The 24,951-nt window shown below is 45.4% G+C and overlaps 2 protein-coding genes across 2 annotated transcripts in view; both read left to right on the forward strand.

Annotated features, from left to right (window-relative positions):
• The first annotated feature begins 309 nt into the window (after positions 1–309).
• Positions 310–14,164, forward strand: SLC25A30 (solute carrier family 25 member 30). Its single transcript, XM_080926864.1, has 10 exons — positions 310–342; positions 1,735–1,868; positions 3,501–3,648; positions 6,463–6,557; positions 7,255–7,340; positions 7,732–7,827; positions 8,264–8,388; positions 10,111–10,249; positions 12,683–12,763; positions 13,383–14,164. The coding sequence occupies exons 2-10, from the start codon at positions 1,805–1,807 to the stop codon at positions 13,422–13,424; spliced, it is 876 nt and encodes a 291-aa protein (XP_080782990.1). The 5' UTR covers positions 310–342; positions 1,735–1,804; the 3' UTR covers positions 13,425–14,164.
• Positions 14,165–21,981: 7,817 nt separating this feature from the next.
• The window catches only part of COG3 (component of oligomeric golgi complex 3), a 50,964-nt gene continuing 47,994 nt past the window's right edge, over positions 21,982–24,951 (forward strand). Inside the window, exon 1 of the mRNA XM_080925965.1 lies at positions 21,982–22,156. Coding sequence (XP_080782091.1) covers positions 21,983–22,156 — 174 coding nt within the window. The 5' untranslated portion in view covers position 21,982. The remainder of the gene's footprint in view (positions 22,157–24,951) is intronic.

The following is a 24,951-nucleotide window of genomic DNA, read 5'->3' on the forward strand; positions in this document are numbered from 1 at the left end:
GGGTATAGCAATGCATGCATGCAGTCCCAGTGCTCAGGACTCGGGCTAGCCACCCTGACTGAATCGGTAAGGTCTGGGCCAGTCAGAGGATGGAGAGAAATATGAGCCACTGCCATCTAGCACGACATTGCTGCTGCAGCCGAACTTGACGGATACTCTCTAGAGCAGGCTCTCAACTTCTCATCATGCATGGAGAGAGATAATGAGGCCTCCCCTCCTCAGTAACTAATGACTAGTTGCTGGAGGAGGGGTGCCACGTTTTTTTCTTTTTCTTAACAGGGTAGCCATTGGGAAACTGAGTGGGAAGAAGGAGTTTGGAGGGAAAGGGAGAAGAGACAGAAGGTAATTGTGGTGAAGGGTGAATATCATCACAGTGCATTGTGTATGCATACATATACGTACATGAAATTTTCCAAAGTAAATATAAGTCTATACTCTTAATTTGTTGGGATGGCTGCTCCTGTGATGGTGGTGGTGGTGCAAAGAATGCTTAGCACGGGAGGCTAACGGGAACAAAGTGTGTGCGTTTACCAAGATCTGCCTTGTCTTTTCTTCATGCCAAGCATCCTCTGTGCTTGTAAGGCAGCGTGGGGAGAGCAAGCTGACATTTACTGAGTACACAGAGAGGATGGTGTTCATGAAGGGCATTTCATTGGACCCATGTTGATAGTGGTTTCCAACACTAGTATTCCTCAGGCATATGATGTTTTCCTTTAGGGAGTCACTAAGACTGGCAAATGAATAGCAAGAATTTATTGCACGAGAAACAAAGAGAGCTGCGGTAAATAACGCCGGCTAGAAAGCAGCCTCCAGTGCACTGTGATGAATGTGCACACACACGTCGGGGTGTCAGCCTGGAGAGCGTAGGTTGAGGCCCCTGAAGACGTAAGCTTATGGAGCCTGTCTTAGTTAGAGTTTTACTGCCGTGACAAGACACCATGACCGTGCCAACTCTTGTAAGGGAAGACATTTATTTAACTGGGGCTGGCTTACAGTTCAGAGGTTCAGTCATTATCATGGCAGGAAGCATGGTGGCTCACAGGCAGACATGGTGCAGGAGAAGGAGCTGAGAGTTCTACATTTGGATTGTCAGGCAGCAGGAAGAGACAGTGAGCTACTGGGCCTGACATTTGAAGCCTCAAAGCCCATCCTATAGTGACAGCTTCCTCCAAAAGGCCACACCTTCTAATAGTGCCACTCCCTATGAGCCTATTGGGACCATTTTTATTCAAACCACCACAGAACCTAGGGCACAGGGGCTCTGCTTTAGTAAGGAAAGGTTTGTCTCCGTTGTTGATAGGGTTGTTTGTGGGCATTCTCTGAGTACAACCCAGGGATAAGAGTTTGGAGCAGAAGCTGCCTGTGTGGGAAGTTCTGTGTGATGGTTTGGATCCGAATGGCCCCCATATGCTCATTGATTGAATATTTAGTCACAGGGAGTGGAACTGTTTGGTAGGATTAGGAGGATTAGGAGGTGTCGCCTGGTTGGAGGAATGTGTCACTGGGGTGGGCTTTGCTTGCAGGTCAGGGTCTATCTCTTGTCTACTGCTCCAGGGCCATGCCTGCTGCCATTCTCCCGCCGTGATGATATTGGACTAAACCTCTGAAACTGGAAGCAAGCCTTCATTAAATGTTTTCCTTTATCAAAGTTGGGGTGCTCATGGTGTCTCTTCACAGCTGTGGAGCAGTAACTAAGACATTATAGTTTTGAATCATTTTCCCTTTTGTATTCAGGGAAAAAAAAAGCTGGAGGCAAACCTGTAAGGGGCAATGTTTGAATAACTAAGAAGACCAGACAGTGAAAATGTCAGCCCTCAACTGGAAGCCCTTTGTATATGGAGGGCTGGCCTCCATCACAGCAGAATGCGGTAAGAGCTGGACTTTGAAGCTTCTGCCTGGGGGATGTGGTGGTTGGTGGGTTTGGTGTTTGGTGTGCATGGTGTTCAAGTGCAAGCTTGTGAAATAATACCCTCCATATGCAGACATGCCTCTCTTTGGGTATGTTTTTAGACAGCCTAGTTATTTTGGCTACTTATTAGCAACTTTGGGTTTAAAGTGCATCTGAACCCGTTTCCTTGCCCCTTTCTCCACTTTGCTGCTGTAAATCCACTTGGCTGCAAGAAGTTTAGCAGACTCCAGGGCCTTTTCTGAACTACAGCAGATGGACTCTCCATCGATAACTTTGTTTATCACCTCCATTCCATCCCGCCTCCATCAGTTAGGTCCTGCAACTGATGAACTGCTCCTGCATCTGATAGCACTGGTCCTGCATCTGATAGCACTGCTCCTGCTTCTGATAGCACTGGTCCTGCATCTTCTTACATTGCTCCTCCATCTGACTGCACTGCTTCTCCATCTGACTATACTGCTCCTCCATCTGACTGCCTTGCTCCTGGGTCTGTGCTGTTTTATTCAGCACTTGCTAACCGCTAGGCTTCTGGCTTAGACATTCCCTTTGCTCAGTTGACTTGCAAAGCACATGAATCACCCAGTCACTAACACTGGTCAGCTTTCTATGAATGAACTATGGAATTTGAAAGACTGAGGCCTGCCCCTGAATGAGTTCACCTGGACTTAGTGAGCCAAAGTTACTGTTTGAGGATGGAGTGGATGTATTTGGGTAAATGATCAGGTCCGTATTAAGCATTCGTACCTCCCTCATCCAATTTCATTCATCAAAGAAAATTCCTTAAACTTTAAAACCTCTGTTCAGCCACTGAACCTAACCTTAGCCTTTCCTTGCATAAAGAATATTTGGAGTTTTAAGAGGGTTTCCTCTTTGTGTAATGTTTTTGTTTATCTGTGTTCTGTGGCCCTTCCGCCTCCTCACTCAGCCTTATAAAAAGATAGACACAGTAAAGAAATGTTTGACTGAGTGTGGTAGCGCACACCTGCAGACCACCATTATGGGAGGTGGGGGCAAGCAGACCGGAAGTTCAAGTCAGCTTCAGCTACGTAGCAAGTTTAAGGCCAGGCTGGGCAACAAGAGGCCCCATCTCCCAGAACAAAAACGACAAACGGTGTTTATTCATATTTTGGGTTGTTAATTTTTGCCCACTACTTTAAAATACATACATACATACATACATACATACATACATACATATATATAGTGTGTTATTTATTTATTTATTTAGACAAGATGTTGCTGTGTTGCCCAGGCTGGCCTCAAACTACTAATCTTTCCTCTGCTTCCTTAGTTCTAGAATGCCAGCAGGTAATCTTGGCATTCATTCCTTCGCTCCATCTTTTTTTTTTCTTTTTTGACAGGTCTCTCAATACCCTGGAAGTAGCTAGGTAGGCTGGGCCAGTCACTGTTTCCCCTCCCCAGAGTGTTCCGCCCTGCTCAGCCTTCGTATGTGGAATCTGGGAATCAAATCCAGATCTCCATGTTTATAAGGAAAACACTTTCTCAAGTGAACTATTTCCCCAGCTTTGCCATTTCTTAATGTTTCTTTCTTCAGGGAGTTTTTTTTTTTCCTTTTCTTTAACATTTTAAGGCACATTTCCAATTGATTTAACTAAGACACGGCTTCAGATTCAAGGCCAGACAAACGATGCCAACTTCCGAGAAATCAGGTACCGAGGAATGTTGCACGCGCTGATGAGGATAGGCCGAGAAGAAGGCCTGAGGGCGCTGTATTCGGGGTGAGTGTACTTCTGTGTATGTGTGTTTAACTCGGGCCCTTTGAAGTGCATGCTTAAAGCAGCACCTTCAGAGAGGGGAGAGATGAACACTGGCGTGGGTTTGAAAACAGAAACTACAGTGGTGAATTTCCCTTTTAATTTCAACTCTGTTATTTAAGTACATGTGCAGCAAAGGTTTTGGCAAAACTATCTTTTTATTCAAAAAACAGACAATATGAAGTTTAAAATATTTCATCTCATCCTTACAAAGAGTAGACCCTTCACTTAGCTATTCTGAAGTATCTAGGTTTTTGCCATGATAAAAATATTATCTTGGCGGTTAAGGAATGTGGATCTGGGTTATACAGTGCCCAGTGAACTGTCGCTCACGGGGGCTGCACATGTGGGCATGGATTACAGTGGCATCTGGTGTCCACCCCACACTGGTGAGGGTAGGGAGGTGGAGCTTTCAGGAAAGCCACTCCTCTTAGGAGGCGCAGAATCAGACCTTGAAGGCTCAAGAATTAGGTGGGCGAAGGGGTGTAAGGGGTATTCAGATATAGCTAGGTAGCATAGTAGTCCTACAGAGAGAAAGTGCTTCAGCGTGGAGATGTTGGGACTTGGTGAATAGCAAGAAATGAAGCAGTGTTATGAGAGCATCGGAGGATGGACAGCCTCATGCCATGCCAAGCACCTGTCCCACACTGGTGGCCCTAAGCCCATGCCTGGAGTCACCAACCCCCAGAGGTCTTTGTTTTTAAATTCAGCCAAGACATTTTATTTATATTCATTCGTTCATTCACTCATTCATTCATTCACTCATGGCTCAAATGATTCTCCCGCCTTAGCTTCCTGATTAGGGGCATGTGTCACCATGATCAGCCAAGTCAGTAGTTTTAAAGTGCTTAATTGTACATAAAAACCAGAGAAAGGAAAGGTCCAACAGGCCTGGGTTCATTCACTACGACCTTAGCAGCTGAAGTTGATGTTTTCTCTGGCTTATCTAACCTTGACGCGAGGCATAGCTGTGCGCAGTTGGACTGAGGCTGCTCACTCATCCTTGGCATCTGCCTGGCGCCTGTCAACACTTCCGTTTATGCCCGTGGCAAGCAAGGGCTGTGGAAAAGAGTTCCGTAGGAAGAGTGGCTTGAGCAGGTTTCCATTATGAAAGTCACGTGGCTGCCACAGGAGGAAGAGTTTAAAGTTAAGAATTCTGAGAAATGAGCATCATGGTGGGAACAGAGACCGAGGATGGGAGCTGCGATTTTGGTTCCGAGGATGGAGGGAGAAGGCCAGAAAACTATTCAGGCGGCAGGATCGGCAGCATTGTGTGACTTTACTATGGGACTCCCGGGTAGGAGTGGTAATGAGGAAGGAGGAAATGAACGCTGAGGTCTGGACTTTTGGGTTTCACTAGTCTGTAGCTATAACAACCCACCCGCATCCCCACAGGAGACGGAAGAGGAGGACTAATGCTTAGAGAAGGAGGGAAGTGAACTCAGTGCAGGACATTTGCTGGGGTATATGTGGGTTGTCTAAACTGAAGAACTAGACAGCAGCTGGAAACTCTTCAGAGCTGTGTTGGAATGTGGATCTGGGAATCATCTGTTGGGATGAGCATGAAGCCATGGGAGTGGAGGGCTGGGAAGAGTGTGGAGGAAGGAGACGGGATCCTGGGGGGTCTCCCAGAGGGCAGAGCTGTGGTATAGAGATGGTGGGAGGGGAGCAGAGCAGGTCGGACGGTACAAAGGTTACATGAGATGCTGTGTGGAGACTGCCTCGTGGTCTGCTGTCTGGCCGCCCTGGGGAGGGGATCTGCGGTTGTAACATAGAAGGAAGGAAATGTAGAAAGAGCTGGGCCAAGGGCCTAGGGGCTGAGTGAAGAAAAGAAATCAAGCGGGACGGAGAGGACATGACTGCTCCCCGGTAAGGTGGAGGAGTTTATGGTAGATGTGTGGGAGACTTAAGCAGTGTGCGGGAGTCCAGAGTGGACAGAACCAGACTGAGCTGGGCCCTGTGAGGGGAGGGGAAGGGAACCGGGTGCAAAAGCCTAGAGGGCAGAGGTACAAAAAGGGGCGGGCAACCAGACGGCTGGATTTTATAGGGAAGAGCCTTCTGGGTAAGGGAGCCGGACCTGGGAGTGTCTGCCAGCCCTAGGGACTGAGGGCTGCTGGGAGAACCATGTCTGTTTTGATATGTTAAATAGGCATCTGCTGCTTATCTCTGTCCAGAGTTTGAAGCTTAACTTGGGCTAAGGCACACCTCAGGTTGCCTTCCAGAGGATGGGAGGGTGGTATATAGGATGGAGAAATTTGGCTTGTGTTTGCTAATTCTGGCTTGAACTCTATCCTACTGGAAAAACTTTGAGGGACGGGGGTGGGGGGGTGGGGGGGGGATAACTGACTGTGTTCTCCAGGAGGTACCAGCCTTCCTGGATTCTTTGTACTCTGAAAGGAATGTTTCTGCACCCTAATATGAATGTGCAAGCTGACTCCACATTTGCATTTTCCTCCGGGTTAAGCAAGGGCCTCAAGCCTTCCACTTAGGGACCTAATAATTAACTCTCATTTACAGTTTTTAATTTTAAAATATGCAATTCAAGCTGGGTGTGGTGCTGCATGACTTTAATCCCAACACTAGGAAGGTAGAGACAGGTGCAGTAGAGGTCAGCCCCTGCTTCTGAAGCTCCAGGACAGCAGGGCTACAGGTTTTAGCTCCAAAGATCAAACCGAAAAAATAATGTAAAATAGCCATAGCTCGTGCCTTTGTACGAGGGTCCCTGAGCATTTCTGACGTGTAGGTTGGCTTTTACCTGCTTGCATGCCAACGTGACAGGATCGCACCAGCCATGCTGCGCCAGGCTTCCTATGGGACCATCAAGATTGGCACCTACCAGAGCTTGAAGCGCTTAGCCGTGGACCGCCCAGAAGGTGAGTGGCAGCCTGTTCCCCCGCGAATAGCCAGTGGGTTGTTAGTTGCTTTATTCCAGACATTTTCGAATGAGTTTTTAGTTACTTGGTTAATTTTCTACCGGTAAGGAAAACATGGGGTACAAAGAGTAAACAAACTGCCCACACGGAGCTGAACGGAAGGACCTGTATAAGGAGCTGTTGGTGCAAATGCTTTAGTCATTTGCTTTTTTAAAAGAAGATTTATTTATTATGTAAACAATGTTCTGTCTGCACAGCTAGAAGAGGGCATCAGATCTCATTACAGGTAGTTGTGAGCCACCATATGACTGCTGGGAATTGAACTAAGGACCTCTGGAAGAGCAGTCAGTGCTCTTAACCACTGAGCCATCTGCCAGCCCCTGAATTTTCTAAAATTGAATTATCACCCGTTTTCAGGAAGGTGCAGAATGAATACATGTCTTACTATTAAAAGCTCTGAGTCTGTGAGTTAAATATGAATATTTACGAGGCAGCTGGACTACGTGTCCATCTAGACAAAGATGGACAGTAGACAGTTATTTTAAAGATCGTTTGCTTGATTCACAGAGCATACAGTTATATTCAGGTGAACAGGTAGGTAGAGTGTAGTAATGGGTTACAGTATTTATATTGGAGTCATTTACAGCAAAAAACTCTTATGTACCAAAAGAGCCAATCACTGCGTCTTTGTTGGCAGATGAAACCCTGCTGATCAATGTTGTGTGTGGAATTCTGTCTGGAGTCATATCCTCAGCTATTGCTAATCCGACTGATGTTCTGAAAGTAAGTTCTAGCTGTGTGGTAAGGCACATTCCACACTTACATACTTACTGAAGCTGAGTGCACTGGGTAACTCTTACTGATGATACTGTCTTTGACATTAATATCACTGTCTTTAGTAGGACATGTGGTACGCACCTTCGATCCCGCCACTTGTCTGTCTTGGTACTGAATCAATAGACCTTGCTGGTCAGATTTAGAGAGAGAGACCCACCTGTCTCTGCCTCCCGAGTGCTGGGATCAAAGGTGTGTGCACCACTGGCTAGCTCAAAGTCATGTTTATACTGGTTTTCCCCACCCACTAGATGGGTGGGTTTTCCTAAGTCTTTGATGGTGGGGGGTGGAGAATGGGCCAGTTTCCTTCTCACGTTGTTCTTTATGATGATCTGTGTAGATCCGAATGCAAGCACAGAACAGCGCCGTTCAAGGAGGAATGATTGGCAACTTCATTAGCATTTACCAGCAGGAAGGGACCAGAGGACTGTGGAAGGTGAGCCGCAGAACAGTCCCACACACTGGCTTCTGCCAGCCCCTCCTCCTCAGTGTATTTCAATATAATTGTCATCCAGGAGTAAGAAGAATGCCATTGCCTGCCTTTGAAGATTCCTTCTTTCTTAATTTCTCTGCCTAGAAAATGAGAACATACACATCTCGTATTTTTTAAAGTGTCTTTTGGTTAATACATATTCGGCGTAGACCCCGGTGTGACAGAGAAGCTGGAGGCTTTCTGGGATGGTTTGCTGTAGCCCTGGGCTGGCCAGAGTCAGAACTGATCAGAGCTGTCTGAGTTCTGGCTTGGTGGCCCTTTTCTATTCTGGCACACCATACTGCCCCCTAATGGTGGAGCTAGAAATGGGTGGGGTGGATCTGCCTGTACCTTGTCTGGAGGGAATCGGAAATCTTTTGCTACTCTTGTTTCTCCCCAGGGCGTGTCCCTCACAGCCCAGAGGGCAGCCATTGTTGTCGGTGTGGAGCTTCCAGTCTATGACATCACCAAGAAGCACCTGATACTCTCAGGCCTGATGGGAGACACTGTCTCAACGCATTTTCTGTATGTTTACGGATTTTTAAAAAATAATATTTTAAGTATTCATGAGCTTAGGGTGAATTTTTAATGTAAATTTATGGAAGTTATAGAGAAAGTATTCTAATAGTATGGTATTATTTGAAAAATTATAATACAGAAGTCAAGTGGGACGGTATGTATGCAAACTGTTTACAAACATCACATGTACTTTATAAATAAATAAGGTAACATTTGTATTATATTACTTTTTAAAAAGCGACAACACACAAATATATTTTTACTTCAGTTCTTACATCTTCGTCCTTCTTTATTAATTTTTGTGTTTGTGCCTGCAGAGGTCAGAGGGACGTTAGAGCCTCAGAGCCAGACTTTGAGCCTTTGTGAGTCTCTAATGCGGATGCTGGGAATCCAACTTGTATTCTGTAAAGCAGTACACCCTCTTAAGTGCTAAGCCATCTTGCCAGTCTGTTTTTTTTTTTTTTTTTTTTTTTTTAGTAATTACAGGTTATCACATTTGTATGAACATATAGATCATTTCATTCATCATCACACACATTTCATCTGTGTGACTTGATCTGGACAGGGACATTTAGCCAAGTGTGGCAAGTGTGCCGATTCTCACCACTAGGCAGAGCACTATTCACAACTCTGTATGCTACAAATACAAGTAGACCTTAGTGTGAACAAAACCACCTCCCAAGCAAAGAGTGATCGATTCAGTGCGTGAGGAATGCTGAGCTGGGAAAACCTTTGAGCTGATTGATGATGATAAAATAAAACCCACAGTGAAGTTAAATTTAGTGGAGTTTTATTTGAACCGAAGGAAAGTTCAGGAGCAGGAGTGCTCATGATGAAAAGGTTCCACAGTGCACAGGAGTATTTATAGCCATGGAAAGGACAGACAGACGGCGTCCCTGAAGTTCAGCTTAGGGTTTTCTAACTCCACATGAGAGGGAAAGCTTAACCGTTCCATTTTATGTTTATATAACTCATCAAGTTATAGAAATTAGGTTAGTTCCTTAGGTTCACAGGCGGATTTAGGCTAACTGTAATTCAGTTTAGCAATGCTACTCTGTGTAGCCTATGGTAGTCTAGTGAGACTGAAAGTTCAGGACAGTGTTTTGCAGTCTGAGAGTTGTGACCACTTTGGGGGTTGAACAATCTGGGGTTGCCTAAGACTGTTGGAAAATATAGATATCTACATTCCTATTCATAACAGCAGCAACATTGCAGTTATAAAGTAGCAACGAAATTAATTTTATGGTTAGGAAGGTCAACATGAAGAAATGTATTAAAGGGTGGCAGCATTTGGAAGGTTGAGAACCTAAGACCATGGGTAGCCGTGCAGTGAGGTGGTCTTGTGTTTTATTTATTCTTAGGCCTATTTTTACATGTATGAGTGTTTTACCTGCGTGTATGTATGTATGTATGTACGTATGTATATTCACTGTGTATATGCCTGGTGCCTGCAGAGAACAGGGCACCAGATTCACTAGAACGGAAGTTCCAGAGGGCTATGAGCCACCATGTGGGTGCTGGGTTCTGAACCCAGGTCCTCCTTAAGAACTAGTGCTTTTAACTGCTGAGCTATCTCCAGCCCCATGGACCTCAATCTTGGTGCAATTTATGTAGCTCCATATTTGCTTTAGAGTAATTTTGAGGGGAAGCTATGCTGTCTCCTGCCTTTGCAGTTGGAGCTGAGTGGCAGCTAACTTCTTGTCTTGTTTAACCCTGTGTCCTCCATAGCTCAAGCTTCACCTGTGGCCTGGTGGGCGCTTTGGCCTCAAACCCAGTTGATGTTGTGAGAACCCGCATGATGAATCAGAGAGTCCTTCGAGATGGCAGATGCTCGGGCTATAAGGGTACCTTGGATTGTCTACTGCAGGTGAGGAAGTGTCTGTGCAGGATTATAAAGCACACATACACACGTGCACACACACACTGAAGTAACTACATTATGACAAGTATTAAAACTAAGATGAGTGAACCCACAGAACCCTTGAGCCCCGCTTTATTTATTTTTAGGACACGGTCTCAGTAGTGCAGCCCTGGCTGTCAGGACATTCTCTGTAGAGCAGGCTGACTGCATGCTCATAGAGATCCACTTGCCTTTACTAAGAACAAAGACCTGTGCCACCACGCCAGGCAGGACACACCGTTTTGTCACACTAGGGTTCCAAGTCCAAGATCTACATGACATTTTATATATTCAAGTTCATTTCCCACACATATCTCCCCTGCCAGGAAGGATGCTGAACTAGTAATATTTTCTGTGGCCATGAAATGGTCCTTTTCCAAAGTGGACCTTATTTTCCTCTTGAGTCAAACTCGAATGAATATTCGCATCCAGATGTGTCTCACAGGAGTCAGTCAACCCCACCACAGGTCCCAGCATAGAGAAGTGTTTGGGGCAGAGGGAAGTGCTCAGTTGCCAGCGGCCAAGGCTTAGGGCGCTCTCCAAGTGTCAGCATGATACTAACGCTTCTTAGTCTCCAAGGATTGCTTAACAGTTTTAGAATTACATTTTCCCCTTTGCTTTGGGGTCAGGGGTGGTAATGGCAGTGGTTATGTGTATATGGCGTGGTTGTTAGAGGTGGAGGACAACTGGGAGGAGTCACTTCCCTCTTTCCATCATATGGATTCTGATGATCAGACTCAGGTCGGCATGTCTGACAGCAGGTGGCTTTATCTGCTGAGCCTTCCACCAGCCTCTCCTTCTTTATCGGAGGCAGGATCCTAATATAACCTTAACTGGCCCTAAACTTGGTGGGCAACTGAGTGGTACCATGAATTTGTGATCCTGCCGCCTCTACCTCCCAAGGGCTGAGATTACAGGGATGCACCACCACACTGGGTTTTGTGTGGGGCCAGGGAGTGAACCAGCTTAGTCCTGCTGGGCAAGGACTGGGCACCTGAGCCCCACCCCCACTCCTCTGACATTGCTGTAATGAGGCAAAGGTGGGAGAGCCGGGATGCAGACATGCTGTGAGTGCCATCTTCAGAATTGCTTATTTATTCCTGACTTACTTAGCAGCCCAGATGGCATGGAAGCTAATGGCCTGTACTTAGCACTACGGCATATTTAAGTCTGATTTCTTATTCATTGAGTTCCTGCTTGCCTGCTTTGGGGGAGAGGGGTGCTCTCTGTGTGCAGTGGTTGGTCATGGAGAGGTCTTTAAGGGACAAAGAGACAGAAAAGGTCTCTAATCAGTCCTTCTAAATAGGCCTATATTTTGTTTTTGCGTAAGCATGTAGCCTGCAATTCATTTTTCTCTCTTCTTTGATTAAAGTTGAAAATATTCAGCAGTTCACTGTAACATCAAGCGTTTGAGTGGAATTAATGGCCGAGAAGAGCTCAGCCTTCTGCACAGCCCTTGATGGTTTTCACTGGAAGAATATTGTAGTCTGTAAATGGCATCAGCCAAAGCCCATTGAATCCACTCAAGCACTTGGTGTCTCTACATCCTCTGCATCTAGATTGGACTAGGTCTTAGGAAACGTCACAGACCAATGGCTGCATGACCCTGTCTTCTGAATCCCCTGCCTCCAGCAGCTAGCAGGTGGTTTCATTAGGAGCTGCAGTCTTCCTGTGTTGTACATTACCTGGACAGGCACCACACATGGGCTGGTTGTATAATCATCCGCACTACCAACCTTAGGCACTGTGGTCTGTGGTGGCCTGAGCGGCAACATGGGGACACTCCTTGCCACGGCTGAGGGCAGTTGGAAAGGCCACTGTGGCAATCCCGGGTTTCCCACTCTCAGTCAGAGACAACTGGCAGGATTCAGCTGTAGCTTTCACCATTTAGGTCTGGGGAAACATCCTCAACTTTTGGATTTAAAAAATATATCAATTTGACACATTGTTAATGCATTTGACAGAACTGGAAAATGGGGCTTGTCTCTGGGTTACTATTGCTGTGAAGAAACCACCATGAACAAAAAGCAAGTTAGGGAGGAAAGGGTTTGCTCAGCTTACACGTTCAGATCATAGTCCATTGTTGGAGGAAGTCAGAACAGGAACTCAAGTAGGGCTGGAACCTGGAGGCAGGAGCCGACTCAGAGGCCTTGGAGGGGTGCTGCTTACTGCCTTGCTCCCCATGGCTTGCTCAGCCTGCTTTATGAAACCCAGGACCACTAGCCCAGGGATGGCACCTCTCATAATGGCCATTGATCACTGATTGAGAAAATGCAGTGGATCTCATGGAGGCATTTTCTTAGCTGGGGCTCCTTCCACTCTGATGACTAGTTTATGTCAAGTTGACACACGAAACCAGGCAATACAGAACTTAATGCTGTTTTATCTTCTTTTTAATAGACATGGAAGAATGAAGGTTTTTTTGCACTATATAAAGGGTTTTGGCCAAATTGGTTGCGCCTCGGTCCTTGGAATATCATTGTATCCTTTTCTGTTGTGGTTGTAATTAGATAATGTAGCTTGGTTTTATTTGTAAGGTATAGTGTCAAAGTAAGTTCTTGCTCTTTTGAGTTCCTCAGAGCATAAGAAATAGCCAATCCTTCTTTAGGAGGCGTGAGGTCTCCTCACTCAACACTGAGGCTCTTCGTTCTGTGGTGTCTCTATTGAAAGGTATTGATTTTCACTAGAATCTCCTCTGGGAGTTCAGGGTATTTGTGATTCTAGAGTGATGTGGTTGACGTATCTCCTGGTGTCCCGGGGAAGGATGTGGGTCCACCAGTGTACAAGCATGCTTTCTGTGGGGTGCTTACTGAACATGGGGTACTCCAGAAGTGTTTGAGCATCCAGATGGCAGGTAAGGAGGGGCAGATGTCATTCCTGGAGAGTCCAAGGTGAAAGCGTTTGCAGGTCTCAGGTTGATCTCTCTATTCCGAATCGACCTTGGGCAGCATCTGGGGAGACAGCCTGAGACTCTGAGCATGGAACTAAAATGGAAGTTCTTTGGCAAGCTGCCTGCGGGTATTTGCTCGTAGAGAAGCTAAGGTGTCTGTTGGGGCTGGTAACATATCATTCTCTTGGCAGCCTTAACCCACAACCGTAGTTCTTTCTGACTTATGAACAGCTGAAGAAGCTGGACTTGTGACCACACACGTCATTGTCCCGACAAACAGACTTCCATGATGGTAGAACCTCCTGTGCTTCTGGCTGCTTCTCACTGCACAGCTCATCACAGCTTCTGGGATGGGAGCAATGGATGGAGCCCGGGTTCTTCAGGTTGCCGCGCATTGCCACTGGATGCCTTTCATCTGTGTTCAGAGCCTGGGGCATAACTACATCCACTCCCTGGTGGTCACCATTGAAGTGCCCTTTGACATCCAAGATGATCAATGTGCATAATGAATGCCATCTTGCCTGCTGTAGAAATCCTGCCAGGAAATCAGAACCCTGTGCTGTTTCTTCCTGGGGAGCAGCCTTGCTGCCTCTGGGCTTCCAGCTGTGAACATCAGCTCTGAGAAGGCTCCTGGAGGGGGAGTCATACTCCTCTACGGTCTAGAGCGCTAGTTTCCTGTCATCTGAAGGTCTTTAGCACACTGTACTGCTCTGCAGTTCCTGTTTGGGCAGAATCTTTCACTTACAGGGAGACTCAACCTTTGAGAGGTAGCATTTACCATTTGCCCTATGACTTTTTTTTTTTTTTTTTCAGCAAAGTTGATTATTTCCATACTGATCAAATGGGGATGATTATGCTTTGTGAAGTGGGAGTTAAATGAAGGGAAAGCCACAGAGGCTGGTGTGTGAAGGATGAGTGTGTTTACATCTGTCGGTGAACAGCTGGCCTACCATGGGGTTCTCCTGGTCCTGGTGACCAAGGGCCTTGGCTAAATAACACTGTAGGCAAAGTTTTTTGTTTTGTTTTTTTTTTTTTTTTTTTTTTTTTTTTTTTTTTTTTGTTGTTGATTAGTGAATTGAAGAGGTGAGGCTCCAGGGTTCTGGTCTTTACTTTATATTAGGTGAGTTTGTTAAGAACAAACAAACCGGGGCTAGAGAGATGGTTCAGTGGTTAAGAGCACTGACTACTCTTCCAGAGGTCCTGAGTTCAAATCCAAGAACCATATGGTGGCTCACAACCATCTGTAATGGGATCTGACGCCCTTTTCTGGTGTTTCTGAAAACAGCTATGGTGTGCTTAACATATAATAAGCAAATGAATATTTAATGAATCTTTAAAAACAAACAAACCCTTTATCTAAGATTTTCCTAGTTAATATCCTTGAAATTTAGAAGAAAAAAAAAAGATTTATTTTCTTCCTTCCTGTTTCATTGGGGTCATGTTGGGGGTCAAACCCTGTGCATTCTGGGTATCTTCCCCACACCGAGCAGCACTGCAGCCCAGATTGATGCTCTGTGTGCCTCTGTGTATCTCCATTTTGATAAGAGGTGTATAACGACCTCTACCTGTTTTTGTTTCTTCTGAGACTGTGATAAAACCTCTTACAGCAAAAAGCTGTCTCTAAGAGCCAACAGCCTTCCAGAAGGGATCTCAATGCCTTCAGGTGGGCCCTGTGCAGGCCTCATTAGCACTAAAGGAGGCTCTAAGCCAGTGCAGTATCCACTGTATTCCCGAGGGCCCCTTCCTCCTTACGGCAGAAGTAGCAGGCTTTCTCTGAGACTTGGCGCTTTTTCTTGTGTACCTTTCCAACCTGACTTTTTTTTTCTTTTTAACCAATGGTTCCTTTGAAAAAAGTTTGCAAAGCAGGATTTGTCCTCAGAGAGCAGAGCCATTGGTGGCTTAAAGACAACTCTCCAGCACGCCATTAGATGGCAGTAGAGGATCTGAGCTGCTGCTGGCCTGGCTCCTAGCATCATGAATTAGAGACTTTTTTTCATCTCACCCGAACATTCCGTTGAAGTGCTGGACTCCAGAGGCTCTCTCTCTCTTGAGTTGAAAGGATTGAATTTTTTCAAACCACTTTTTAACATATAAAAAAACCTTTCTTTAATAAAAGTATTTTCTTTATCTGTCCATCTATTGTTCCTTCCTTCTTTCCTTCCTTCCTTTCTTCCTTTCTTTCTTTCTAATTTTTTTTCCCTCTAACTTTCCAAGACAGGGTTTCTCTGTGTAGTCCTGGCTCTTGATCTGTAGATGATGCTAGCTCCAGCTCAGAGAGCTTCCTGCCTCTGCTTTCTGAATTCTGGAATTTAAAGTGTACACCACCAACAACAACTGGACAAAACAAAGAAACAAAAAGCCCCAAACAATAACAAACACAACAGAACCACTTTACTTTTTTTAAGTTTGAAGGCAATTTCTAATGTTCAGAGAGGTCCATTTTGAAGACCATGTAAAGAGTGGTTATCAGGCAGTATTAGCCAATTTATTCAGATTATATATACGTCTATACCTGGATGAAAAGAAACCTAAGCTTCACTGTAAAACTGCAGCATGTTTCAAGGCAAATTTGCAGTATTTTAGGACAGCGATAGTGTCAGTTTATTAAGTGCCTTATAGGACAGGGTCTTAACCTGCCTCCTCTCTGGAGTTAATACGGTTGATGATGTTTCTAGCCCAGAGACAACACGTCACCACCTGTCATTTTCCTCAAGTGTGATGACAGCTATTTCAAAGTTTTGTAGCCAAGTGAAGGAAGTTGTGTTTGTGTTGTTACTGACTCTGTGTTGCTGGTCTGTGATATAGAACATGGCTCCTGTTCTCCGTATTTATTCGTGCTATAAGATTGTATGTGTTCTGTAAAGAGCACACATTTTCCACAGGCTTTTCTACTTCAAGCTCTTCATACATGGTTGGGCTGTGTGGCATAAACCTTGTTTCGTTATTTAATAAACGGAAATAATATATAAAATGGCTTGTGGTTATTTCAGATACATAGACTTACACAGAGATCAAAAGGGTCCAGAAGGCTGGGGAAGAAACATGTCTGTGAAAGTTTGTGGGAACTTTCCTCTACATGGAGAAGCTACTGGGATTAACTTACTCTTTGCCTTGTACTTAAGAGATGGCCCCCAACCCCGTGCCATTTTGTGAAGTTCTCAACATTCACAACCCTAGTCATAATCCCTCCGCCCTTCGTCCAGTGCCAGGAGCTGCTAGAAGCAGGAGCTGGGCTTGTTGGTCGGGTGGACCAGACAGGGGTATTTGTTTCACTGAACACCACGAAATTAACTATGAACTTGGCTAACTTCTGGGTTACTTAAAGGCTTGCCCAGATGTCCATCTTTTTAACATCTGGGTGACATATAATGGGTTGTTAAGTCCTGGGTAGAAGAGGGGAACTTTGCTTGTTAACATATGTTTTTTAGAGCAGTCAAGCTTCACGGAAATTCAGTGAAGGTACCATGCATTCCTGCGCTTTCCCACCTTCCTGTGTCATCAGCATTCTGATGAGAAGCGATGAGCCTGTGTTGACGCACAGCACCAACCATGCCCACAGCTTATTTTAGGGCTCACTTTTGGTGTTGTACAGTATACCTATGTGTAATGATATATATCCACCTTTGTCAAGTGACCCAGACTTGTCTAGAGGCAAGGTAGAAAGATGAGTAAAAGCAAGAGGACTTAAGAAGGGAGAAACCCTCCATCCTCAGCGCTGGTTCACGTTTCCTGCCATCTGAGGGTAAGAGAGTTCAGCACAGCAGATAAAACCAAGATTGTCTACAGAGGGTGCTTATTTTGCTAAAATGTTCAACAACAAACTATCCTCCATTAGGACCAAATGGTTGTAGTCTTGAGTTTAATTGAATAAGTACTGCTCTGACCTCTAAACCCAAACCGTGTGTCCCAAAGAGCCACTACACCATTTCATTTACAGTTTATGTTTGTTTTGCCATTTATGTGTGTGTATGTGAAAGAGGTGCTCTCGTGCCACAGAATCCATGTGGGGGCCAAAGGACAGCTTGCGGAGGTCCCTTATCTTCCACAGTGTGAGCTCTGGGGATTGAGCTCAGGTCATCTTCAGGCTTGGCGGAGATTTTCTTTGTTCTGCTTTGTTCTGACATTTCCCCCTCCCAGGAAGCCACCCCTTCCCTGTATAGTTAAGGGTCTGTCTTTCCATGAGTGGGGGTCTTTCCGTAAGCAGTGGGAGCCCTTGGGCTACCGAGTGTCTGTAATTAGCTGTGTTTCTTCACCACTTCTGACAGCGTCACTGGTCTAAGAGTTGGGGGTGAGCACTTTCTTCTCCCAGATGGGAGACAGAATGCCATGCCCTTATACGGGTAACTTCTTGTAAAGGTCAGGGAGACCAGCTGTCTGCTGGTGGCTCTCAGATGCCTCTGAACGGTGGTATGCTCAATTGGATGGCCACACCTGTTAGACACATTCGACCTCATTAAACTGTCATCAGGGGAAATTCCACTTTGGCCAAGGATTTAGATGCCGTGGTGGAGGCACATGCCAGGAGTCATTGTTGCGCTGACTTTTCATATCTTCTCTCCTTAGTCTGTGACAACAGAGAAAACAGGGCTTTGAGAGCCACCCCTTCCCTCCGTGGCTGTGACAGCACTGCACTCTATCTCGTCACACCTTTCACGTGTAGATGCTGTTGTGCCCACTTACTTTCTTTAGGAACCAGGGACTGACCACTGCCTTATTTAATATCCATTACCCAGTGCTTGAAGACTTCTAGGAACTTAGGGGTGGTCACAGCCTGTATCCCAAGGTAGGCTCAGCTTTCTTTCCTCAATAAGCCAATTACAAAAACCAAAACAGCTGGGGGTGGGGGCTTGCTCATGCCTTTAACCCCAGCACTCAGGAGGCAGAGGCAGGTGGATCTCTGAGTTGAAGGCTTGCCTGAACTATGGGTCAAGTTTCAGGACAGCCGGGGCTACACAGAGAAACCATCTTTTCTAAAACAAACAGCTTGTGAGATGGCTCAGTGGGTAAAGATACCAAACCTCTAATGCACTGGCTCACAACCTGTGGGTTGCAACCCTTTGGGGACTGGATATCAGATATCCCATATATTTATAATTCATAACAATATCAAATTAGTTATGAAGTAGCAATGAGATCATTTTAAGTTTGGGGGAGTTACCACAACACAGAGAACTGTATTAAAGGGTGGAAGCATCAGGAAAATTGAGAGCCACTGATATAGTGGCTCCCAGAAGTAGGTGGAAAAGTGGCCGTTTTTCTCCCCCAGATAGTCTAGCACAGGTTGATCTGGTCCAGCACGCAGCTGATGGCAGCTCTATGCCATGAAGCTGTCTTCCTTCTGCTCTTGCCTCTACAAGTGCACCCAAGACCAGGACCAGGGCACGGTGGGCTCCTGTGACGACAGAACTCTGTGACTGTTGCACAAAAGCCTTTCCACTGACGCAGGTTTCCTAATTCAGCAGCTATAGCGAACTGGTCCTCAGTGTCAGTGCGTACAGATCTCCATGCCTCTCCCTTTCCCCTTGGTTGAATTATAATTGAAGTGCATCCAACATGCATGCGGATCTCACACACAATAGAAACAAGGGCTCTGATCAGTTTTCGTATATGTGAGATTACTGACACATCAGGTAACTTCCGTCTCTTCAAAAGCTTCCTTGTGCCCCTCAGAAACCCGCAGATCAGGGGAGTGGGTTTCATATGATATTTCACACCCCTTTTTGCAATCATGAGGATGGAACCCAGGATTTTGAGCATCGTTCTTTCCTTAATACCTACGGAGCCTGGAGGCTGGGATGGATTAAAACCATTCCTACTTGATGAGTTTGGTTCACAGTGACTCGGTGACACTCCAAGAGTAGGAAGAGATGGATACTGAGAGCACATGACTGCAGAGACATGGCCAGGCCCCAGTTGTCTAGCTTATAAATCATTTGAGTCATTCCAACAGGAACTTCCTTACTGAGGCCTATGGTCTTTCCAACCATGGGCTTTTAATCGAGTTGAATCCCCTTCCAGTGGAGTGAATCTTAATCCAGTAAGGAATAAGTTAATTACCCTCTCCTCCTTTAGTTTCTGTTGCTGTGCTAAAACACCCAGACCAAACGCAGGTTAGGAGAAGAAAGATTTATTTCCCTCATACTTCTAGGTTACAGTGCATCACTGGAAGAAGTCAGGGCTGGAATTTAAGGGGGAACTAAAAGGCAGGAACTGTGGAGAAATGCTGTTTGCTCACAGACCCAAGCTTTGCTAGCTTTCTTGTGTACTCCAAAACCACACGTCACCTGATGGTGCTGAGCACTGGGGGCTGGGCTCTCCATTCAGTGCTGGGGAAGAGTGCCCTGGAGCTGGGCTGAGTAACTCAAAGAGTAACTTAGCATATTCTTTGTAAGATGATTATCCCTGGTTTTAGTTATAGTAATGGAAGGTTAACACATTATTACCACAAAAGTGACTCAGGAAAAAGAGACTAGAGGGGAGATGGTGGGGGTCCGCCAGTTCGGCCAATAGGATCATATTTTGTTTTATTTTTCTTAACTATATTACAATCATTTTATCAAAAAATAACCAGCCTTCCTTCCTTTTTCCTTTCTTCTTTCTCCCTCTACACCCCTCCCCCTTTTGGCTTTTTAAGACAGGGATTCTCTGTGTAGCCCTGTCTTCACTGTCCTGGAACTCACGCTGTAGACCAGACTGGCCTTGAACACAGCCCACCTACCTTTGTCTTCTGAGTGCTGTAATTAAAGGCATGTGTCCAGCTAGAACCCTATTTTCTATACCTTTAGATTTTTAATTCTTATTTTAAGATACTTTTTTTTTTTGACAACAGTCTCTCTTTTTGTGGCCCATGCTGGCCTTCAATCCTCCTGCCTCAGCTTCCAAGCTGTAGAAAACGCTTTGTCTCAGCCTCCCTGCTGATGTTATTACAGGCACGAGCTGCCATACTCAGCGCTCTTGAGATAAATTTAGACTTCAGAAAGGCTCCAGAAACTGTGTAAAAGGTTCAGGTGTATCTTTCATCCAGCTTTCTTAATGCTACCTACCATCTTACCTAACCACATGCAATCGAAGCTTGTAATTAACATTGGCACAACACCATTGCCAAGTTACAAACTTTATCAAGATTCTATATTTTATTCTATACTTTCATCACAATTATTCTTTCGTCTACTCCAGGAATCAATCCAAGATACCACATTGCAATGAGAAGTCGTTATTCATTAGTCTCTCCAATGTAATAGTTCAGTGGTCATTCCTTGTTTTGTAGTACTTCAAAACTTTTTTTAATGAATGGCTTTTCATTTAAAATTTTTATTTATGTGTGTGTTTGTGTGTGTGCCACATGGATGTGGGTACCCAGAGAGGCCAAAAGAGGGGATTGGAGTGATCTGCATCTTTTGGGGGGCTGGGAACTGAACTGGAGGTTTTTTTTTGAAAGATCAAAAAGTTCCCTTAGCCCCTGAGCCATTTTTCTACTCTGATCTTTTTGAAAAATATTGCTCCATGTTTTGTAAGATGTCTATCCCTTTGTGATTTTTTTTTCCCTGACTAGAAGTAGGCTTGTATTTTTGGTAACAATGCCACAGGAGGAGGAACATGGTCTCCAACCATCAAGCCACGAGTGTCTGCTGAAGAGATGTTGAATTGGTCACATAGTCGAGGTTGTGTCTGCTATTGTAAGTTGTTATTCCCTCAATCCCCCTTTTTTGAGGCAAGGTCTTGCTATTAGCCTGGGTTGGCATTGAACATGTTCCAATTTTCCTGCCTCAGCCTTCCAACTGCTGGGCTTTCAAGAGTGTACCACCATGCCTGGCTTCCTCCCTTTTATTGGTAAATTATCTTGCAGAGATTATCTGGAACTATGCAAACTGCTGTTTCTTCGGGAACTTTTGCCAGCTCCTCAGTATCCGCCCTTTTACCTTGCCTATTACAATTATTACTAGAATGTCTCAGTGATGACTTTCAATTTCCCTACATTAAAAACAAACAAACAAAAACTTTTGGTAAGGTAGAAGGTTGCGTCTTTTTCACTTACTTGCCCAATATTTGTTTATATTAGTATATATACAATTTATATACTTACAAATTTGTTCAGTTTATTACAAGTATATTTATTCATTTACGTAGGTTTGATCTCATTATTTGTTTAGCTGTTCAAATGTGTATCATGATTTAAATGGCAGAATAACTTTTGCAGTTTCGTGTTTGGATCGACAATTATTGACCCAATTCTTCAATGTTAGGCATTTAGGGTTCCCCCCCCCCAGTTTTTTTGATATTATTAATGAGCCCTGATATGTATGTCTTTGAATTTGTGTTTCCACAAACTAGTTTTCTAACAGGGAAGTTGTATGTTTGAAAACTCTGCTCTTGGTTTCTATGTCAACATGAAAAGCATCCATAACCCATCTGACAGGAGAGATCTTTGTAGTTCATCAATTCCCCAATCTGATGGATGACTTACTTGTTAAAAACAAACAAATAAACAAACAAAACAAACCTGAACAACACATTACAGTAAAGTTACTGATGTTGAAGAAGAGGCTTCTGGTAGGGGCAAACCTATTCCGGCCCATTCGTGTATCTTACCCCTGAGGCATATCCGAACCGGAAACGTTTGTCCTCGGTCGAAAGCCACGTCTGTTCTGGTTTCGGTCCCGCCCCCACGCCGGGGAAGCGCTTCCGGGGTCAGGGCGCTCGGGCCCGCCCCGCCGCGACTGCGGCGCTGGAAGCCCCGGTCCTCCCGGAAGTTCCCGGCTCTGCCTGTCGGGCTCCGGTTCAGCGTTGCTGAGGGGCCCAGGGCGGCGGGGATGGCGGAGGCGGCGCTGCTGCTGCTGCCGGAGGCGGCGGCCGAGCGGGACGCCCGCGAGAAGCTGTCTCTTTGGGATCGGAGACCCGACTCGCTGGCGCCGCTGACAGACAGGCAGACGGACTCGGTGCTGGAGCTAAAGGCGGCAGTGGAGAACCTGCCGGTGCCCGCCGAGGTGAGGCGAGGGCGTGGGTTGCGCCCGGCTTCCTGCCCTGTGCGGGGACCTGGCCAGTCCTGAGCCACCGTGGCGGATTCGACGGGAGGGGCCTGTGTGTGCCCTGCTGTCAGCCTCGCACTGCCGGCGACCCCGGCTGGCCCTGCCAGGGTGCGTGGACGTCCACGCGAGGGCGTAGCCCTCCCCCTGCGGCGTGGGACGGTTGGCCTGAGCCTTGCTCCGGGCTTCTTGCTCCTGGTGTCCCAGTGTCATAGTGTCCTGGTGTCATAGGGTGCCCTGTTCCATATGAGCCTGAGGTGCTGTGCTCCGGAATCCAGCTAGTCTGTGTTAACTGCATCCTGGAGTCAGTTTGGCTGGCTTCTTCCCGGGAGGCAGAGGGACACTTAGAAAAGATCAGAACTAGTCCCAGGAAACAGTTTCATTCATCACACACCAAGCTGTGAACTCTTGGTGTCGGTTATGAAAGATGAGATGTATTTAACCTATAGCAAAGCAATAAAAAAATTATTTTTACAAGTTGACTCCGTTATTAAGTAGCGCTTTGGGCTTTAGTGTCAACAATTTTATAGTCACCAGTGCGACAGTATGCATGCTACTGTTTGTGTGATTCAGTGTAGTTATAATGGTAAGAGTACTTTTTTTTTTTTTTTTTTTTTTGGACTGTTTGTATGTTTGACACACTCTTCTAGTTTCGAGTCCGAATTTTGAGTTGTTTTACTGTCAGTGGTGGTTATTTTTGTTGTTGGAAGCATTAATTTCGATACGATTCGGAATTCTGTCCAAATGCAGATCGAATTTGGCATCTTCACCTCTGCCCTTACATGTCAGAGGTGTGATGAGAAGCGTTCTCTGCACCGTTGTGTGCTGTGCTGTAAAAATAGGTGTTCTTAGGTGTGTTTCAATGCCCACCTCCAGGATGTCATACAGGAAATAGACTTAAGTAAACGAGGGAACTAGTGGGAAGTGGCTATGTTTTATGTTCTGGATTATAAGTGGGTGTGGTGTGTGTATGTGTGTGAGAGGGGGGGAGGAGGGGAGAAAGTGTGTGTGTGTGTGTGTGTGTGTGTGTGTGTGTGTGTGTGTGCGTGCTTTGTGTACTAAACTGAGGATCTTGCCATTGTTGGGTAAGTGCTATACTAGAGATTTACATCCTCAGCCCAGAACCTGGTTTATGTGTTTCCCAGTCTGTTTCTATTTTTTTGTGACCCATTATTGAAGCTGGTGTCTTGACTTCATAGAACCAGGGGAGTGAGATATACACTGCAGGCAACTTTATTGTTGACAAGGGGTATGAACTAAGTTTTCCTCTTTATTGAGTAAAAAGGCATTTTTTTTTAGCTCACACCCTCCTTCCTTATTTACACAGCAATACTTATCATCAGTTCGTGCTGCTATTGAATGAGCACTACCACCCGCTACCCTGGGTGGGGCTAGGGATAGAAACATCAATAAGAAAGAAAGTAGGGTGGTGGGGTCAGAGTAGATGAGGCACCCCCTTTTATGGGAGGCCTAAAAGTAAGGGCAGATGTAAAGGTGAAGGGAAGGCCTTGTAAAGAAAGTGACAGCTGAGGGTGAGAAGTGGCGTGGAAACGTGAAGCCAGCCTGGGAAAGGCTGGGTCCATAGTGTAGCTGGAAGAAAAAGCAGAGCCAGGGCCTGGGGAGCTTGTACTTAACAAGTCCAGGAATCTGGGGAGCTCTGTTATCAGGAAAGAGCTGTTCACACCCACTCCGGGACCTGGGAGGGACATGTCTGTGGCCCTCCTTTCCCTGTACTGAAGTCATCTGTGTCTGATGGGATAACTTGGGAGTCCACTTACCCCGTTGCCATGCTTTTCATGTTACTGTGGAGAAAAAAAATGCATCAATATTAATTTATCTAACTAGTATATATCCACAGACTTCTCTGTAGTGCTTCATCTTTCCATAAAGTAAGTTATTTCATAGTCTGTTGGAACTGGGATGATTTAGTCATCTAGTTGGTGTTCAGCTTCAGCTCATGCCCAGTGACCATCAAAAGGTGTCTTTAGAAAGCAGCTTTCTTCTAAAAAAAAGCAGTCTTGGGTGGGGGGTGGGGGGGTGGGGGAGATGGCCATGGTTAAAAGAAAGCACCCACTGCCCTTGCAGAAGAGCCACCTTTAATTCCTAGCCCTTTCCTGGTAGCTTGCAATATACCCGTAACTCCAGTTCTCTTGACTCTGGGCACTAATCATGCATGTGGTGCAAATGCATCCACTCAGGCAAAACACTCACATATAAAATGGGTAAATTAAAAAGTCCTTATCTTGGAATGTTGCTTTTAAAAAAAAGTAGTTATATATATTGTGTTAGATTGTGTTAGATAAAAGAATTTGCAGTAGACTGGTTTCTTGTAGTTGAGGCAATTTTTTTTTTAATAGCAACAAGGATCTTTTTCTTTCTGCTAAGTAGTTCTTGTTAAAGTGCTAAAATAATTTACTTTGAAATCTAATTTACTGCCATACCCCTTGGACATGATAATTAACTTCAGTATGCTTCCATTTTCTTTGGTATAAAATAGAGGCTTATTGCGTGGGGGATTGTGAAAAATAAAGGCTCTGGCGTGCATAGACAGTGCATGGCTAACATTGCATTATTCATGTGATCTCTTCTAAACAGTGAATGTTTAAAGGAACAGATTAGAATCTTGAGCTAGTATAGGTGTCACTGAGACTGAAGAAGAGAAAACAGTCTTGGTGCCTTGGCTCTGCGACTCCAGCCTCAAGGGTGTGCTCCAGCTAAACAGAGAAAGTGTTGTCAGTTCAGATGGGGGATGGATT

The sequence above is a fragment of the Micromys minutus genome (genome assembly GCF_963924665.1).
Source record: "Micromys minutus genome assembly, chromosome: 12".
Taxonomy (NCBI): domain Eukaryota; kingdom Metazoa; phylum Chordata; class Mammalia; order Rodentia; family Muridae; genus Micromys; species Micromys minutus.

Coding starts and splice junctions, on each gene's coding strand:
- SLC25A30 (XM_080926864.1), top strand. CDS start 1,805: ATGTCAGCCCTCAACTGGAAGCCCTTTGTATATGGAGGGCTGGCCTCC. Junction 3,649..6,462: donor CTGAGGGCGCTGTATTCGGG/GTGAGTGTACTT, acceptor CCAACGTGACAG/GATCGCACCAGCCATGCTGC. Junction 8,389..10,110: donor ACTGTCTCAACGCATTTTCT/GTATGTTTACGG, acceptor TGTCCTCCATAG/CTCAAGCTTCACCTGTGGCC.